This window comes from Quercus robur, chromosome 9, assembly GCF_932294415.1.
Source record: "Quercus robur chromosome 9, dhQueRobu3.1, whole genome shotgun sequence".
In the NCBI taxonomy this organism is placed as follows: Eukaryota; Viridiplantae; Streptophyta; class Magnoliopsida; order Fagales; family Fagaceae; genus Quercus; species Quercus robur.
This window is the reverse complement of record NC_065542.1, coordinates 14,438,173-14,456,937: the sequence shown is the minus strand read 5'-3', so window position 1 is coordinate 14,456,937 and position 18,765 is coordinate 14,438,173. Positions and strand designations below refer to the sequence as shown.

The 18,765-nt window shown below is 31.9% G+C and overlaps 1 protein-coding gene, 1 long non-coding RNA gene and 1 pseudogene across 7 annotated transcripts; 2 read left to right on the top strand and 1 right to left on the bottom strand.

Moving 5' to 3' along the window:
• The first annotated feature begins 2,720 nt into the window (after positions 1 to 2,720).
• Positions 2,721 to 6,178, top strand: LOC126698506 (receptor-like protein EIX2). The gene has a single exon (XM_050395785.1). It carries the CDS (start codon positions 2,744 to 2,746, stop codon positions 6,044 to 6,046), a length of 3,303 nt encoding a protein of 1,100 aa, XP_050251742.1. The 5' UTR covers positions 2,721 to 2,743; the 3' UTR covers positions 6,047 to 6,178.
• Positions 6,179 to 9,237: 3,059 nt separating this feature from the next.
• LOC126698519 (uncharacterized) lies at positions 9,238 to 13,704 on the bottom strand. 6 transcript variants are annotated; one of them, XR_007646495.1, is made up of 4 exons: positions 12,970 to 13,704; positions 12,326 to 12,848; positions 9,817 to 10,124; positions 9,238 to 9,510 (listed from the first exon to the last, which is right to left on the bottom strand). It is a non-coding gene; the product is annotated as an uncharacterized LOC126698519 (long non-coding RNA). The 6 variants fall into 6 exon arrangements; XR_007646494.1 differs by having other exon boundaries at positions 9,817 to 9,861; positions 10,010 to 10,153; positions 12,326 to 13,702; XR_007646493.1 differs by having other exon boundaries at positions 12,326 to 12,478; positions 12,647 to 13,701.
• Positions 13,705 to 15,751: 2,047 nt separating this feature from the next.
• LOC126700753 (receptor-like protein EIX1) lies at positions 15,752 to 18,436 on the top strand (annotated as a pseudogene).
• The last annotated feature ends 329 nt before the right edge of the window (positions 18,437 to 18,765 follow it).

Below are 18,765 nucleotides of genomic sequence, written 5' to 3'. Positions count from 1 at the left end.
AAAAAAAAAATACCACTATCAAGAAATATATTGTTATTAATAATTCAATAGATGAAAATGTAATATTAATAGTGCGTGGAATCAAATAAAAATTGATAAAAAGCTTAGCAATTTAAATATTGTATGTTTATAACATTACTCATGCAATTATTATCTTTAAAAAAGATAGATTTTTTTTTTTTTTTTTGGTTTAATGATGGAAGACTTTTAAAGTATAAGCTTTTTGACAGTGGAAGACTCCTTTCTTTGTAGTGGAAGACTAAGCAAATGGGTTGATGTGTTGTGAGAAAATGACTTACTGCTTTCTCTAATCTAAACCATAGTCTAATTTATGTATACATATGTATGAAACTCCCTTTTGGGAACTTGAACTCTGGCTCTTGGCCCCGCACCCTACAAGCACTTATACTTGTGAAATGACTATTGCACCAAAGATGCACAGTGGTATTGATAGGAAATTTTGAATGCTTTTGATAAGACAATTTTTTTTTCTTTTTATAGTGAAAGACAAGCCTTCTGTTTTATTTTATTTTTAATAAAATAAATAAATAAAAGTCAGGGAAGGGAAAATGAGATATTCAAACTAACATCGTTCTTATTTTATCAAGCGCACTCCCCGTTAGTTGTGTTAGACAAAACAATAAACTTTTTTTTTGTTTTTCTTTTTTGACAAAACAAAATAAGAAACTTTTTTCCAAAAAAAAAAATTAATAAACACAACTTTTTTATAGTGGAAGACTTAATTGGGAGACTAGCTTCTTCTTTTTTTCCCTGAACAAATACAATATCAATTTTGACTAATCATAACAATAATTATAAATTATTTTTATATATATATATATATATATGAGTCCTAACTCCTAAACCATCCATTAATTTGTTTAAAATAAATAAATCATCAATTAAAGAATGCTCAAAGTCTTAAGCTCTTTGTCCAATTTTTTTAAGGACATTTCCTCTATATATATATATATATATACAAGGAAAGCTTTGTTTTACTCTTTAAAGTGTTTTGGTTTAAGTGGAGGAAAAATAAGAAATTCAAACTAATGACTTTGGTTTTATGAAGCATTCTCTTCAATCACTTGTGTTACTCAAGAAGAATACAATTAAAAATTAAAAATAAGTCTAGAGTCACACACTAAAAAAAAATTACAACTATCGAGGAAACAAATTGTTATTAATAATTTAATAGATAAAATGTGATATTAGTAGTAAGCTTAGATAAAAATCGATAAAAAAATAATAATAATTAACAATTCAACTATTGTGAAAATTTCTATGTTCATAATATTACTCATGCAATTATTAGGTTTAAAAAAGAAAGACTTGTTTTTTATGGCAGAAGACTTTTAAAGTATGAGCTTTTTTTGTTATTAATAAAAATTTTATTTTTTTTGCCCAAAAAAAAAGTATTAAACATTTTTTCAACTATAAATAAATAAACACAACTTTTTATGGTGGAAGACTTGGGAGACTACATTTTTTATTTTTTTTTTTAACAAATACAACTTCATTGACTTGTTGACTTGTTGGCCATCTACTAAGCCTTGACTCTATTCTCTTCACGGTAGGTGTGTGGGATTGGGAACTGAGAGAGACATTCAACACGCAAAAGATCAGTCTTACTCTTTGGTTGATATGTTGCGGAGAAAATGCTTATTGCATGTTATGAAGTATACTCTACTATCATGGAACAGGAATTTATTTCAATATTTGAATGTTTTTCACTTAACAAATTTTATATGCTAAGAGACAAGCTTTTACTTGCTAAGAATACAAAAAACAAACAAAATGGACCAATTGATGTATACATTTGAGAAGAAATTATACATCAACTGGTAATAGTATTCCTTTAGAGCTCCAGAATTAGTTCAATCCAACCTAATTTTTGTAATTCCAGTAAGGATTATTTGCATACAAATAAAATATCATTAGAACTGTTATGATCTTTTTTTTTTTCAAAAATCTAATTAGACTTCACTCTATTATTTTATAAGAAACTTAAAATGTATTTTCTAGTATAAATCAATTAAAATTCTTCTTAAAAAAATCAATTAAAATCCATTGCTCCCACCAACAAAAAATTTTCCTTTAAAGTTATTATATAAAAGCCCAGAAAATGAAGATAATGTGTTGTAGAATCTTAAGTGTAAAGCAAAAAGCATTCAGATTAAAAACTGATCAAGCACAAGACTCTCATTAGTCTCCTATAAATTATCATCCAATTAGTATCATTTTTATTAGTAAAAATCTTACTGCTATTTACATAATAATAATCTGATGCTAAGTACTAACAAACAATTTTTTTAAACTGGAAAGTTGTGCCTAGTGTATACAAGAGCGACTCTAAAAGACATTGGCAAGAAAAAACGAACTTTCTTTAACCAAAAAAAAAACGAACTTTCCGTAACTCTCTTTGAAGACTTTAAAATTCAAAGTCTTTTAGATTATGAATTTGTAATTTTTTTTTTTTAAAAAGCTATTAAATTGAATATCATTATTTTAAGCAAGAGCCTCTTAATTGGCACCTTTTTTTTATTGAAGAAAAAATGGAGGGTCCTACTTACAACTTACAAGACTTCAGTCAATGCTTAAAGCATAGACCGGTTGCAGAGAGAGTGTAGAATTTTTTAGAGTAAAACAAAACAAAATCAAACAGAGGTGCTCCTATAAATAACCATCCAATTAGTATGGTTTTCACAACTCACAAAAAACCCTTACTTCTCATAATAATTTGATAATGGAGGGTTCCACTTCCTTAGGATTCCTTTTCCTGGCTTTTCTAATTATTCCTCTTCCTAATTTCTTCATTTTCTGCACCGGACACTCTCACTCTCACTCTCACTCTCAACTTCGTTGCATCGATTCCGAGCGACACGCCCTTCTCACCTTCAAGCAAGACCTTATTGATCCATTAAATCGACTCTCCTCTTGGACTGTTGATGGGGATTGCTGTCACTGGCTTGGTGTTGTCTGCCACAACCTCACTGCTCATGTCCACCAACTCCATCTCGGAACCTTTTATCCTATTTGGGATGATTTGATGACTGATGAACAAAATGATGCTCAAGAAGAAGCCTATGAGCGGTCAATGTTTGGTGGTAAGCTAAATCCTTCTCTGCTTGATTTGAAGCATTTGAATTACTTTGACCTCAGCTTCAATAATTTCTCTGCTTCTCCTATTCCCTCATTTCTCGGTTCAATGAAGAGTTTAACATCTCTTGATCTCTCTAATGCGAGATTTGTGGGACTCATACCTCATCAACTTGGAAATCTCTCCAATTTGCTCTATCTCAATCTCGAAGGCTATGATTCTGATGATTTATATGTGAATAACCTTGAATGGCTTTCTGGTCTTCCTTTGCTACAACATCTTGATATGAGTTTTGTAAATCTTAGCAAAGCCTATGATTGGTTTCAACTCACAAACACACTCCCTTCCTTGTTTGACTTGCGGTTGTCACATTGCCAACTTAGGCCTTTCATTCCACCAACTCCCATTGTAAACTCTTCATCTCTCCTCACCCTCGATCTATCTGAAAATAACTTTCAAGGTCCAATCCCTGTTGATCTCCAAAACATGACTTCTCTTAGGCACTTCGATCTATCTGCAAACAACTTCAACCATACAATTCCCAATTGGTTGTATAGTTTTAGTCGTCTTGAGTTTCTCATCCTTGACTCCAGTAATTTGCAGGGTACAATCTCCAGTGCCATTGGAAACCTAACATCTGCCATTAGTATTGACTTGTCATATAATGAACTTGGAGGAAAGTTGCCAAGATCATTGGGTAATCTCTGTAACTTAAGGGAAATCAGATTGTCATACAACAAATGGAGTCAAGAGATATCTGAAATCTTAGAAAGTTTATCAGGGTGTCTTTCAGATAGACTAGAGATCTTAGACTTAAGTGATTCTCAACTTCATGGTCATTTGACGGATGAACTTGGGCTATTCAAAAATCTAGTCAAACTTTATTTTTCAAGGAATTCAATTTCAGGTCCAATTCCAATGTCTTTAGGAAATCTTTCATCTTTGACAAACCTGGACTTTTCATATAATCTGTTTAGCGGAACTCTCCCTCAAAATTTGGGGCAATTAAAAAATCTAGTCATACTTTCTTTTCAGTCAAATTCAATTTCAGGTCCAATTCCAATGTCTTTAGGAAATCTTTCATCTTTGATAGACCTGGACTTTTCATATAATCAATTCAATGGAACTCTCCCTCAAAATTTTGGACAATTGAAAAATCTAGTGCAACTTGATTTTCAGAATAATTCAATTTCGGGTCCACTTCCAGTGTCTTTTGGAAATCTTCAATCTTTGACAGACTTGTATCTTTCCTATAATCAATTCAATGGAACTCTCCCTCAAAATTTTGGACAGCTTTCCAAACTTGAGACTTTATATATTGATTCTAATATGTTGAAAGGTGTTGTGTCTGAAGTTCATTTTTCCAATTTAACCAGTTTGATCCAACTTAATGCATCTAGAAACAAACTGACTTTAGAAGTAAGTTACAATTGGAATCCTCCATTTCAACTTGTGTCTTTATCCTTGCGATCATGGAATTTAGGGCCAAATTTTCCTAGATGGCTTTGTTCACAAAGACATCTTCAGAATTTGGACATATCCAATACAAGGATTTCTGGTGTTGTTCCCCCTTCATTTTGGAACTTGTCGTCTCAGTTTGGCTTTCTAAATCTGTCCCAAAATCTTCTCTATGGAGAGATAGTAAACAGTCTCATGAATTTTTCTTCTAATTCCGTGATTGATCTGAGTTCGAACCATTTCAATGGTTCGTTACCTTATGTATCCTCTAACGTGACTGTGCTAGATCTTTCTAACAATTCATTTTCTGGATCTATTTCTCACTTTTTGTGTTACAAGATGAATGAGCCCAAACAAATGCAACTTCTCAATCTTGGAAAAAATCATTTATCTGGAAAAATACCTAATTGTTGGATGAAGTGGAACAACTTGAAGCTCCTAAATTTAGGAATCAACAATTTCACTGGCAACATTCCATCATCCATTGGATCTTTGACTCTTCTTAAGTCTTTGCACCTACACAGAAACAAATTGTCTGGAAAATTACCATCATCTTTCAAAAATTGTGACTATTTGATGACCATTGATGTTGCTGAAAATGAGTTTGTTGGAAGCATACCTTCATGGATAGGCCATAAATGTTCAAGCTTGATGATTCTTAGCCTTCGCTCAAATAATTTTCTTGGTCACATACCGGAAGAACTTTGTGCTTTAACTTCACTCCAAATCTTGGACCTTTCACGTAATAAGCTATTTGGAAGCATACCGAGTTGTGTTAAAAATTTTAGTGCCATGGCCACAAAAGATACTTCAAATTACGACATGGATTTTTATCCCTCAGTGTTTAGTTCTGGTGAATCATTCCCTCTTGAAAGTGCATTGCTTGTGATGAAAGGGCAGATTCATGAGTATAGTACCATTCTCCGATTGGTAAAAAGTATAGACCTTTCTATGAACAGTTTATCAGGAGAGATACCCATAGAAGTGACCACTCTCCAAGGATTACAATCATTAAATTTGTCATATAATCTCTTGATTGGAAGTATTCCAGAGAATATAGGTACTATGGGATCATTGGAATCTATTGATTTCTCTGTGAACCAACTTTCAGGTCAAATTCCCACAAGCATGTCAAGTTTGACATTTTTAAATCATTTGAACTTGTCAAACAACAATTTGACTGGGAAAATCCCATTAGGCACTCAACTACAGAGCTTCAATGCGTCCAATTATATTGGGAACAAACTTTGTGGACCACCACTTCCTGATAATTGTACTACAAGTGGTGCAAAACCCAACATTGACAACATAGGGTGTCAAGATACTAGTAGACTTGTTGTGGATTGGTTCTATGTGAGCATGGCACTTGGTTTTGTGGTTGGGTTTTGGAGTGTATGTGGTCCTTTACTATTGAACAAGAAATGGAGAATTATGTACTTTCAATTCCTAGATCACACGGGGTATAAGCTTAAGGGTGTTGTTTCATTGTAAGTAAATGTTGTAAAATTCATAATATTTAGTGCAAATGTCATGTGGTCATGTTGTCATGTTAATCAATATTTTGATGGTTTCTATATCATATTTGTGCTGGTTAATCTTGTATTATTAGTTAATTAACTCCAATGGCATATATGAATATGGTGTTTCTTCCTATGCAGATCCAAGGCAATCCAATTTGTAACTTTATTCCATCTCTGTAGATTAATATTTTACTATTGAACAAGAAATGGAGAATTATGTACTTTCAATTCCTAGATCACACGGGGAATAAGCTTAAGGGTGTTGTTTCGTTGTAAGTAAATGCTGTAAAATTCGTAGTATTTAGTGCAAATGTCATGTGGCAATGTTGTCATGTTAATCAATATTTTGATGATTTTTATATCATATTTGTGCTGGTTAATCTTATATTTTTAGTTGATTAGCTCGAATGGCATATATGAATATGGTGTTTCTTCCTAAAAAAATCCAAGGCAATCTGTAACTTTATCCAATCCTTGTAGATTAATATTGTAAAATCAAATTTTAGCTTATACAAGGATTTGATTCGTTAAAAGTAGTAATGTAGTATACTATACCTTGAAATGATGCCTTGTTACTATTTCTGTTACTTCAAATGATATTCCTATAGGCGAGCCAAGTGTTCATCTGGCTATCCTAGTAGCTTTCTTTAGAATCTCCTATCAATCAATTTACGAAGTCTCATTGTCTCAACAGTATTGTGAATAACTGGACAAACTAGACATGTTGTTTGTAACAAAATTCTAGGCTATTAGTTGGATCCCGTCCAACCAGTTTCTAAGAAGGAACTCAAGGCTACAAAATGGCTGCTCTAGAAAGTCTACTAGTGTTTATTATACTTAGGCTTGTTGAGAAGATGTCATTGGTGTAATTGCATCCAACTTTGTCATTATTCATCAAAATTTTGAAAAGTGAAAGTTTAATGTTGGTTCTTTTAGTGTTGAGATTAGGTGTCTAGTGTATGTACATTGGTGTCCACAAGTAGATGACCAAATAAGTACTGTCAGTGCCAAAAATTTTCATAGGAGGATGATTTCAGACAATGAGTTTTGAAACTTAAACAGGCCTGATATAACTTATAAGAAGCCAATAAGCAACTACATAAAAGCTTAAAGGCTTTCATATGTCAAACTATCTGATCATTTCAATTTTTTTGCAATGTTTAATTTCCTTAAAGCGAAACCCATGCTTGTTTTGTTGCTATCTTTCTATTCATACCTCAAGTACACAAAATTCATGGGACATATGAAGGACACATTACCAAAATCAAAATTTCAAACACAGTTTTGAATTGACTTTGATTTTCATATTTCCCTTTCCCTTTTCTTGATTACTTATTTTTATTTGATTACTCAGGCACAAGGAATGGGGAAGGCAGCAAGTGAATTCATTCAAGAAGACTTGAAGATGGAATATGTATATGATTACATGTTTCATCTTTTAAATGAGTATGCTAAGCTCTTAACATTCAAGCCCATTAGACCCAGAAAAGCTGTTGAACTCTGTGCAGAGACAATGGCTTGTCCGGCAGAAGGAGTGCAGAAGAAATGTTTTATGGAATCCATGGAAAATGGTCCCACGTACACTAGCCCATGCACTATGCCTCATCCATATGATCCTCCATCTCTTCATGCATTTCTGCAGAGAAAGGAAATTTCAATAAAAAAAGTGGAATTGTGGGAGAAGAATTTTTGGGAAAATCAAAATAAGCAGATATAGAAGGTTTCTTTTTCTATTCTTATGTATACACATTAATGTATATTTTATTTAGAAGTAAGTCACAGCTCAATTATTTAATCATATATGTCCCATTTTGGATGGTGTTTACAGAAAAAAAAAAAAAAAAAAAAAAAGTCCACAAAATAAATGTATCGTTATTTGATTACTGAGGATGGTCATAATTTACCTCCTCTTATGATCTTGATAACAGTCTTATTGTGTTATTTGGTTCAAAGTGTATTATGAATATAAGATTTCAAGGTTAGGAAGAAATTGACCTAGCAATGGTAAGCAGCAAATAGGTAATCATTTATAGCTTCAATTGGGTACGTGCTTGGTTGTAGGGTTATTGCTTACTAAGTTGCTTCTGAGGAATAACAGCTTAACCACCCACCCAAACATTGAATCCGTAGCAATTGTTGAATGGCTCTTTTTTGTGCGTGTTGTACAATCAACATATTATTGAAACTTGTTTCAAATTTCTCAAATAGGTACTGGTTTCTATACTGAAAAGTTCTGACCTGTGTGAGAACACCTCAAAGACAATTTTTAATTTTTTTTAACAGACTTTCAAAGCAAGTCTTCCTAATTCTAGGATTAAGAAGAGTTAACCTAAGCATTTCATCCCACTAAATTAGAGAAACAACACTCAATATTCCAAACAAACTGGTTTTTCTCTTTTCCTTATGTTTGTTTCACTAGAAAATGTTTTCTAGTGTTTGGTACTTAGAAAACAAAGTTAAAAGAAATGGTTTCTGTAATGGAAAACAAGTCCAACATTGTGAAAAACATTTTCCCCTTTAAAGAGCTCATGAAAATGTTTTCTTGAAACGTTAAATACTCAACAAATCACAAATAAATTTCACACGATAAAAACTCTCCTAAAGTAAGCTCTACTATCTTTGCTCTATCTCTCTCTCTCCACATGTGACCGTTGATTTGCCATTGCCTGACTATTAATTAGAACTAGCCTCAAACCTGTGCGATGCACGGGAAAGCTATTGAAATGATACACATAATTGTATTTTCTCTAATTTATTCAAAATGAGGCACGTGCCTTAAAAAAATAGAAAAAAAGAAAAGAAAAGAAAGAGATTATTGAAGTAATGAAGTTTGATATAAGTAAGAGCCACATGCCATAATTTTCATTTTATACAAATTATTACACTGTAATAATTATACATATTAAGCATGCATTACCACCATGTCAAAATATCAAAGCTTGTATAAGAAAGATTAAGGGCGTCAAAACTCAGAACAACTATTGGTCACATGGCACATCTGACATTCATCCTTTAAGACAATTATATTAATGACATTGTAGTGTTGAATTGGTACATCAATTTATGTCTGTGCATAACATCAAGTTTATGTTATTCCCAGTAAAATTTTTTGATATGAAACATTGGCTACACCATACCATATAATCCTTCTAGATGAGGAAATAATTTTAATAACGAAAACTCACATCACATCCCAATAAATATAAAACTAATCTAATTAGTGATTATACATGGCTTCCACTTGTCATGAATGACAATGATCATTTATTGTATACATTGTATCACTGTATGTTGTAGTCTCTTTTTTCACCACAAGACAGGACAAAGTTAAATCGTGGTCTCAAAGTACAATAAAAAGTGGTTTCCAAGCTCTTGGCAGAGTTCTTCCTTTCCCATGGTGACTTATATGCTCCCAAAAGTGTAGAGCTCACACGCCTTCGGGGAAAAGAAAATATTATTAATTTCCTCAAAGAAATAGAAAAGAAAATTTTTTCTTAATAAATTAAATAATCTCTTTCTCTAGTTTCACCATTCAAAAGTTGAATTTAGTAAATAATCATATAACCAATTACTGCACAAAAATAAAACTGGCAACGTCATCTTCATCTAACACAATGCTTTATTATGTTAATAATGAAAATCTATACAATGCTAACAAAAGAATTATAAAAAAGATAAAGATAAAGATAGAGATAATTTAGTAGAAAGCAAACGGGAAAGAGAAAGGACTTAAAGCAATACCACAGTCAGAGTAAATCTTTTCCTTTCACTTGTGGCTCAATTGACCTGAAATTTCATGGAATTAAATAGCTAAACATAATGATAAGTTACTGAATTACATGCTCTTTCTAAAAAGGAATTTGACTTAAATAATGTAGTATATTTAAGCATATAGTGTCTGAAAAAAGAATTTGACTTTAAGCAACAACAACACCAGCAATTATGCAGCTACTTGAGCCTCCAACAGCAGCACCAACATGAGTTATGCAGCAACTTAAGTTGAGCATTATTGCCACCAATCATGAGCGTTGGTTCAGCGATCATAAATCCTGAAAATCAATCTAATTCTGGTAAAAACCTGAAAATAGAAAATCATTGCATCAAATCAAATCTAATCTTTGCCAAACTCAAGGAGAATATTATGCACTAATAAATCATGACAAATCATATTTAACCCCACCCTCTAATTTCATAGTGATTACAAAATTAAGAAAACAATTATAATATATGAAGTACATTACTAATTACATAAAAACAAAAGGAAAATATAAAACAGACTGATACAAACCCAGAGGAGAAAGAAGAAACGGAACAAAGTGGTAGATTTTTAAGTGGGGAGTTTTCCTACATGTTGCAATGGCCTTAATTGCAGAGAAAGGTTTAAACCCTCCTATCATTGACCTTCTTAACCAAAATTCTCAAAAAAGAAACAGTACTGAAGGCAGTTTCATATTCTCAAACACTTCTACCTTCTGCATAACATTGATTTTTTTTTTGGCTACCAAGCATGGTGCTAAAAAACTTTCAAAAACTACAACATGGCTGTACAAATGAACTGCAAGCAGTAGGAAGGGGTAATCATAAATTTAAAAATAGTTGATTTCTAAGGACCATGCTATCAATAACTTATCAAGGAAAACTCATAACAAAATGAATTGCATGGTTAACATTGGGAATAAGGCCAAAATCTAACTCTAACCTTGGTCCCATAGGCCATAAATTCAATCATGCAGGCCACACCCTGTAATTGTTGAATCAGAACATATAGCTGATTACGTACATACTTTCAGATCAATCCTCATGTGCTCCAATTATACAAATATAATAACCATATATCTTAGGCAACAAACTTAAGTGGACCTCGAGGCAGCTTGTATAAAACTTGAAGTCTTGAACTTAAGTCCATTATTAGGAACTAACAGTTGCATCTACTGCAGAAATGCCTATGTTGGATAAGTTTGATTGGATCAATTTCAAGCTTATTTTTTCTTCCAGTTAAACACTAACAATCTATTATTAATCCAATAAGTAAGCATTTCATGCACATGCTGATTTGATTTCAAAAAAAGTTCTAGAAAATTACTACAATAAGTAAACCATTTAGCAAAATATTCCACATAATATAATCTTTTCAAGGCAGGCATTTTATCAAACACACATCATGCATTATTATTGCAACCATTGCTGCATATAATCTTATCAAAGAACTACCTACAAATACATTCAACTCAAAACCCCACAACTAAATCCTTTGGTAGACTAAGTTCTCCAAATTGCAATTGCCAGTACTTCGAATGAAATTTTTGAGGCTGAAAGTATATACAACACATACAGCACATTAAAACACACACATACACGAAGGAGAAAAATCTCATAGATCATTTAATCTAAAAATAAGATGTCAAAATCTCAAACACGTAAAAGCAGCAAAAGAAACATCACAAATTTATGCTTAAAGCCATGCCTTATATGACTTTTAAATAATCCAAATGTAGCAATATTAGAAGCAATTTTAAGGATTATTCCCTACTCTCAGTGGCTTTTGCAACATAAAAATCACAATCAACACATATACATCTCACAAAGAACAAATAACATATTTAGGGGGAAAAAAGATCATATTTAATGCACAAATTTAAATATGATCTTCTTATTTCCAGTGGTGGGAGGGTACACGTTGGTAGGAAGCTGGCTTGACAGAGGGGCTGACCTTCTTATTTCTATCTCCCTCTCTCTTTATTTATCTCATTTTGTTCTATGTTTAAAGTTTATTAACGGTTATGGGATCTCATTTTAAGTTTTTTTTTATTATTTTTTATTTTTTTTAAAATAAAGTGTGGATCGGTAGGTTTTAATGATTAGGAGTGTAGATATTGAAAAATTCAGGTGCTAAGGAAAAGCAATTGTAGTAAATTATAGACAACAAAAACCATATTTGGGGAAGGAAAAGTATTCGAAGAGGATAATTAACAATGTTATGCTTAAACTTAGGTATATGGTGTTGCAAAGAAGAAGCGGAACAAAATTCTTTCAAATATCCAAAACAAACAAAACGCTAAGAAAAAACCAAATTGTAACCAAAAAACCTTTATTGAAACCATAAATAACCGAAATGCCTAGATCAAAACAAAGCAAATACCCAAACTGCCAAACATAAATCATAGTTATCGCAAGATTTTGGTTTTTTCTTTTAAAAATTAAAATAAAATCAGAAAACAAAGAAAGGAAAAATAAATAAATAAAAACTCACCTTGTAATAGTGTTCCGCCGGTTGAGGGAAGCCAGTTTTTTTTTGGTTAAAGTTTGACGGTGGTGCTGGCCTAAGATGTCTCCCTATCTCCCCTTACGCATACGTTTTTTATATTTCATGCCAAACGGTAGGAAAAACAATGGCAGAACCCATCTATTTTTTGAAAGGGGTCAAAGAACAACGGTTGACAATTCCGATTTTAAACAATTTAAAACAGAAACGTATGTATATTGGAGATTTAATATGATAATTCGTAAACTAAATGCAGTGGTGAGAAGTTTCAGGGAAAAAGACTATTTGATGTAAAAAAAGAGTGCTGACCTTTTAAAAATAATGTTGCAGAGAAGAGATGAGGCAGAGCAACAAATCATATGGCAGTTGCAGTTAATGATTACATTGTCCTCATTAGCTTGAATATGAATATCAAGATCAAAAACTCAGGTAAATAATTCCTTAATATGCAGTAACACAGAGTTTAACAAAATCTTCACTCTAAACTTCAGATTTGGCTAATAAAATCAATCTGTAAAGAAAAAAAGCTTGCTAAAACATGCAAATCAGAATCAATTCAAACACATACACTAAATGGACAAAATCTAATACGAAGTATAAGATTAGTAGAAGGGAAATCAGACCATCCTAACCTATCAGTTTGTTCCAGCAACTCTTCTTGGAAGTTACCCAAGTGCTGTAATTGACAAAGATCTCAACAAATTTGTAATTTCAATAGAATTATAGGGTCAGAATTAAGCTTTCAAATTTAACTATTAAAATCAAGGGTGACACTCCCAATATCTTCAAAACAGAAGGCAAATATGATAAATTACGTTTACAAATTACGTATAAAATATTAAATTATATGAAATAAAATTCTTGGAAAATTAAAAATAAAATTCTTGGAAAATTAACTCAATAACTAAATAGAATAGACTGAAAATAACATAAGAAAGGCAGAATTATTTAATAATAAACAGATTTTGCAAATTAACAAAACAAAACTCACAAACATAATAATAAATGATACTAAAATACATTCATAACTGATTGTGCATGATGTGTGGAGAGCAAAACTTCATCTTTCTTTGAATTATAAGGTGAAATCCAAAATCAAAACAACCCAAATATACAAATTCGATGTGAGGAGAGGAAGGAAGGAAGGAAGACAGAGTCACAGAGAGGCTACCGTTAGAAGCCGAAACTGAAGCTGAAACCGTAGAACAGGAAGATGAAACCGTGAGTGAAACAGTAGAACAGAAGCTAAAACCGTGAGAATCAAAAAGTGGTGAAGGGGAAGGGACTAAACCTGAGACAATGAAACAAAACGTGGGACTGGAAGACAGGAAGTTGTAACCGTGAAAAAACATTAGGTTTGACAAAGGGAATTAGTTCAAAAGGCTTTGGGTGTGGGCTTGGGCTTTACTGCGGAATTAAATGTAAAAGAAATGGAATTTAAAGTAGAGATAGGGTTATTAGGATTTTAAAATTGGTAAAATGTATTTTAAAATTAAATTAAAATTTTAGAAAAGAGGATGGAAATGATGTGGCTTAATGTGAGCGTAGCAACATTAAATGCTATGCTTCAGCTTTTAGTAATATATAGAATATAGATATAGATATGTTATCGAATTCAACTATTCAAGGCACTTAAATTACTCAAAATAGAAGTCCTTTCCTAGTTTGTTTTATTTAATAAAAATTTTGTTCATACAATTATTTAGTTTAATGATTTTGCTGCCAAATCCTCCTAATTTTTCAGAAAAACTTATTAGTTGTTGTTGGATTTAGTTGAGCCCTTCTTGTTTTAAGAGATTACCTTTCAAGAGCTTTGTAACCCAATTCTTTGGCACCTCCGGATACTTTTAATGTAACATTTAGAGTTCAAATCTACAATTTTCTTTTCTGTTATAACTATTAAATTATAAATTAAAAAAATCGATTAAACAAAATAAAATCAATTTAAACCAAAAAAGCTGACGTAAATAAACATCGACAATACGTTGATACCTATGGGCTATGGTCCTATACTAGCTACTCCACGTAACCAAACTTTCAGTACCCCACCATAAAATGATCCCATTATGAGCAAAGAAAATCTAGTGTATACTGTATTAATTCGAGGTGTGCAGTAAGTGAAAATTGAATTCTTCGCACAAATATTGTTTGTTTGTCAAAGATTATCGGCTCCCAAGAGATTTTCTTAACTTGATTGAATTTGAATGACACTTGAAAAAACTAGACGGAAAAATGCTATTAAGTGTAAGCATTAATGTGGAAGGGAGGAAAAAAAATCATAGGTAATAGAAAACAAATTTTTCTGGTCTAAATTGAGAAGTTTTGCCCAGCTTGAGGGAGACTTTAAAGACTTTGGCAGTTGGCACTCTATTTTACTTTGATGGAAATCGTTTTATGAAAATCAATTTTAGAAAAATTAATTCATGTTGATGTGTTTCATTGCCATATTAAAAATGAGTCATTAATGTTTGTTGTAATTGAGTAATTCTTAATACTTATATGAACAAAATCTTTCATTCAAGGAAATAAACCCTAAATGGGAAAATAAATATTTTTGGGGGCAATGTAGGAGGAATTATTAGGCCTACTAGGAGGATTGCTGAGTTGGTCCTCCCAACCAATGAAATAATGCCACTTATACAAATATGTGAGTAAGATTCCTAATCAGCATAAAAATTAAAAAGGGTAAATTATAAAATTGGTCCTTATCTTTTACACCATATTTTAATTTAGTCCTTAACATTTCAATTGTGTTAATTTGGTCTCTAACCTTTTGGTACTATGTCAAAATAGTCTCTACCGTAAAGTGATTGATGGAAAATACTGATATGACTAATAGCCGAAATAAAAAATGATTTTTTTGCCGTATAGACTTCCATTTGGATTGCCATATCAGCATCATAATTAAATTAAATATTAATCTTTCTTCCTCAATTTTTAAAGAAAAAGAAAAAAATAATTAAAAATAATTCTTAATTTGCATTTTTTTCCTTTCAATCTCTTGGCATCCAAACACAGTTTGAAATCAAATCCTACAAAAATCAACCCTTTCAAATTTGGTTTGAGTTGATGTAAATGTAGCCTTCACATACGTAAATGAAAACATATTCAAACATTCACATTCATAATCAAACCCACAACTCTAAAAAAAAAAAACAAAGATCTTAGATTGATTTGAAATGAAAACACCAATTTAGGTGGTCGAAACCCAATCAAATCTATATAGCCAACTCAGTCTCCTCAAGCCAACTACAACCCATTTTGGAGTACCAGTGTACCACATACGGTAATTGAAACCCCAAAACCCAGCAAGTTTCAAGGAAGCTTAAGATTCTTTTAAAACAAGTTACAACTCAATCATAGTCCAAGGTAAAATCGAGCATTCCATATGTGTCGGTCTCCAACGAGTCCGCCATGGGAGATCTAAAAGCTTCTCAGAAGGTGGTGGGAACCAATCTGGGTTTAGGTCGATATGAGAGTGAGAGAGAAAGAGAGAGATTTGGGTTTGGGTCCATTTGATCAGAGATCTAGCCCAGAACTTAGAGAGAGTAATTATTGAAAGTGATTCTCAAAAAAGTGTTTCTAAAGCTTGCACAGAGGCTATTTAGGGGCTGGGTCAAGTTATCCACTGAGGAGTTCAAACAGGAGCTATATAGTTTGTAATCTAGCAAAGGCTTTCGGTTTATGTATTTTCAATTGGATTTGTATTGGAAGCTAATAAATCTCCTCATGTGTGGCTATTGGCTAGGTGATCTAGCAAAGGCTGACGTTTTCTTATAGGAGGTTTGCCATGGTTCTAACATGGGCTCCTTTTAAGTTCTCTGGTTCATTATATTATCAACAAAACAAAAAAAGCAAAGGAGTTTTTCTTTTTTGGATTTTTTTTGAACGTAGATATGTTTGATTATCAGGAGAGTACAAGAAAAATAAAAAGAAAGTATAAAGAATATGAAAAATTTTGGTTATTTGAATTTTTTCATTTAAATACTGATGTGACATATTAAAATGTTAAATAAAATTTTAATTATCATTTTATTTTGGATGAGGTTAGTCACAAATTTTTTATTAAGTTATGGTGATATGGCAATCTAGATAGTAGTTGATGTGGCATAAAAAATAAATTTTTATTGTTATGTTTAACACATTAACTTTTTTCATCTAAGGAATAACGATAGGGACTAAATTGAGACAACACTAAAAACATTAAGGACCAAATTAACCCAATTAAAAAGTTAGGGATTAAATTGAAATATGGTGCAAAAAATAGGGACCAACTTTGTAATTTACCTAAGAAAAAAAGATTAATAAGAAAAGTATAAAATTACTCTACTTTTTCATCATTCTATTTTTAATAATAAAGGTATTATAGTAATTTAATTTTTCCTTTTCTACTTTTCCATTCTCATTACCAAATACATATATTGAAAAAATAAAATAATTTTTTTTATTCTCACACTTTTCTATTATCTTACTTTTCTATCCTCTAACTAAGCAGAGTTTTAATGTCTGCATACTTTCAAGTTTCAATTTTAATTCTCACAAGCAATACGGTAAATATGTTTATTTGTTATGTAAAATTTTATTGAATATTTAGCTGATTTTTTTTTTTAATGAAATTTTTCTTAAGCAAATTGATACAAATAATGTAACTTTTGTGTGATTTTTTTAAAAGAAAAATATTTTATAGTTAGGAAAAGGACATTTTGAATCATTTATGTATGTATCCGTTAAAAAACATAAAATAAAATTTAAAAAAAAAGTATTATTTGAGTTAAACAGCTATTGGCATTTTTGGTGAGTATCTTGATAGTTGATACACATGAATCTAATTAGATTGAACAAAATAATCATCCCTGTAACCTAACATGTGTAACAGAAACTTACAATTATTCAAGTTCATAATCTTGACATGAAGAAAATGTCAGCAAAAAGAAAGCAAAAGTAATAAAGACTTCGACTACCGACAATCTTTTGTGCTTCTATCGATTTCCTTAACATTTCCTCACTCTAGAGCTAAACACTTTGCCATGATTTCATCATAATGAATACTTTATTTATATTTAGAATTCCCCAATTCATTTTAAATTAAAACAATATTGTCCTTCTCAAAAAAAAAAAAAATATATATATATATATATATATATATTGTCAATCCATTAATTAAAGTCTATGGCCCTGGCCCTTGAATGAGGAAGTGTTTTTTTTCTAGGAAAGACTACAAAGACACTGGAGATAATTGACCAATGAAATCTAATTATTCCTCTTCCTACTTTCTTCATTTTCTGCACCGGACACTCTCACTCTCACTCTCACTCTCAGCTTCGTTGCATCGATACTGAGTGACAGGCTCTTCTCAACTTCAAGCAACATCTTATTGATCCTTCTAATCAGCTCGCTTCTTGGACTGCCCATGGGGATTGTTGTCTATGGGAGGGTGTTGTTTGCCACAACCTCACTGGTCATGTACATGAACTCCGTCTCAGAACCTCTGATCCTGAAGGTGATTTTGCAACTTATGCAGCAAAAATTGAAGCCTATGAGCGGTCAAAGTTTGGTGATAAGCTAAATCCTTCTCTGCTTGATTTGAAGCATTTGAATTACTTTGACCTCAGCATCAATAATTTCTATGCTTCTCCTATTCCCTCATTTCTCGGTTCAATGAAGAGTTTAACATCTCTCAATCTCTCTAATGCGGGATTTGTGGGACTCATACCTCATCAACTTGGAAATCTCTCCAATTTGCTCTATCTCAATCTCGAAGGCTATGATTATTATGATTTATATTTGAATAACCTTGAATGGCTTTCTGGTCTTCCTTTGCTACAACATCTTGATATGAGTTATGTAAATCTTAGCAAAGCCTCTAATTGGCTACAACTCACAAACACACTCCCTTCCTTGTTTGACTTGCGCTTGTCATATTGCCAACTTCGTTCCATTCCACCGACACCCGGTGTTAACTTTTCATCTCTCCTCACCCTCGATCTTTCATAGAACTATTTTGAAAATTTCATCCCATCATGGATCTTTGGTCTTCGTTATCTTGTTTCTCTTGATCTATCTTACAATGACTTTCTTTCAAGGTCCAATCCCTGTTGATCTCCAAAACATGACTTCTCTTAGTCACCTCTATCTATTTGGAAACAATTTCAACTCTTCAATTCCCAAGTGGTTGGGTAATCTCTGTAACTTAAGGGAAATCATATTGTCATCCAACAAATGGAGTCAAGAGATATCTGAAATCTTAGAAAGTTTATCAGGGTGTCTTTCAGATAGACTAGAGATCTTAGACTTAAGTGATTCTCAACTTCATGGTCATTTGCCGGATGAAGTTGGGGTATTTAAAAATCTAGTCCAACTTTCTTTTTTTTCTAATTCAATTTCAGGTCCAATTCCAGTGTCTTTTGGAAATCTTTCATCTTTGACAT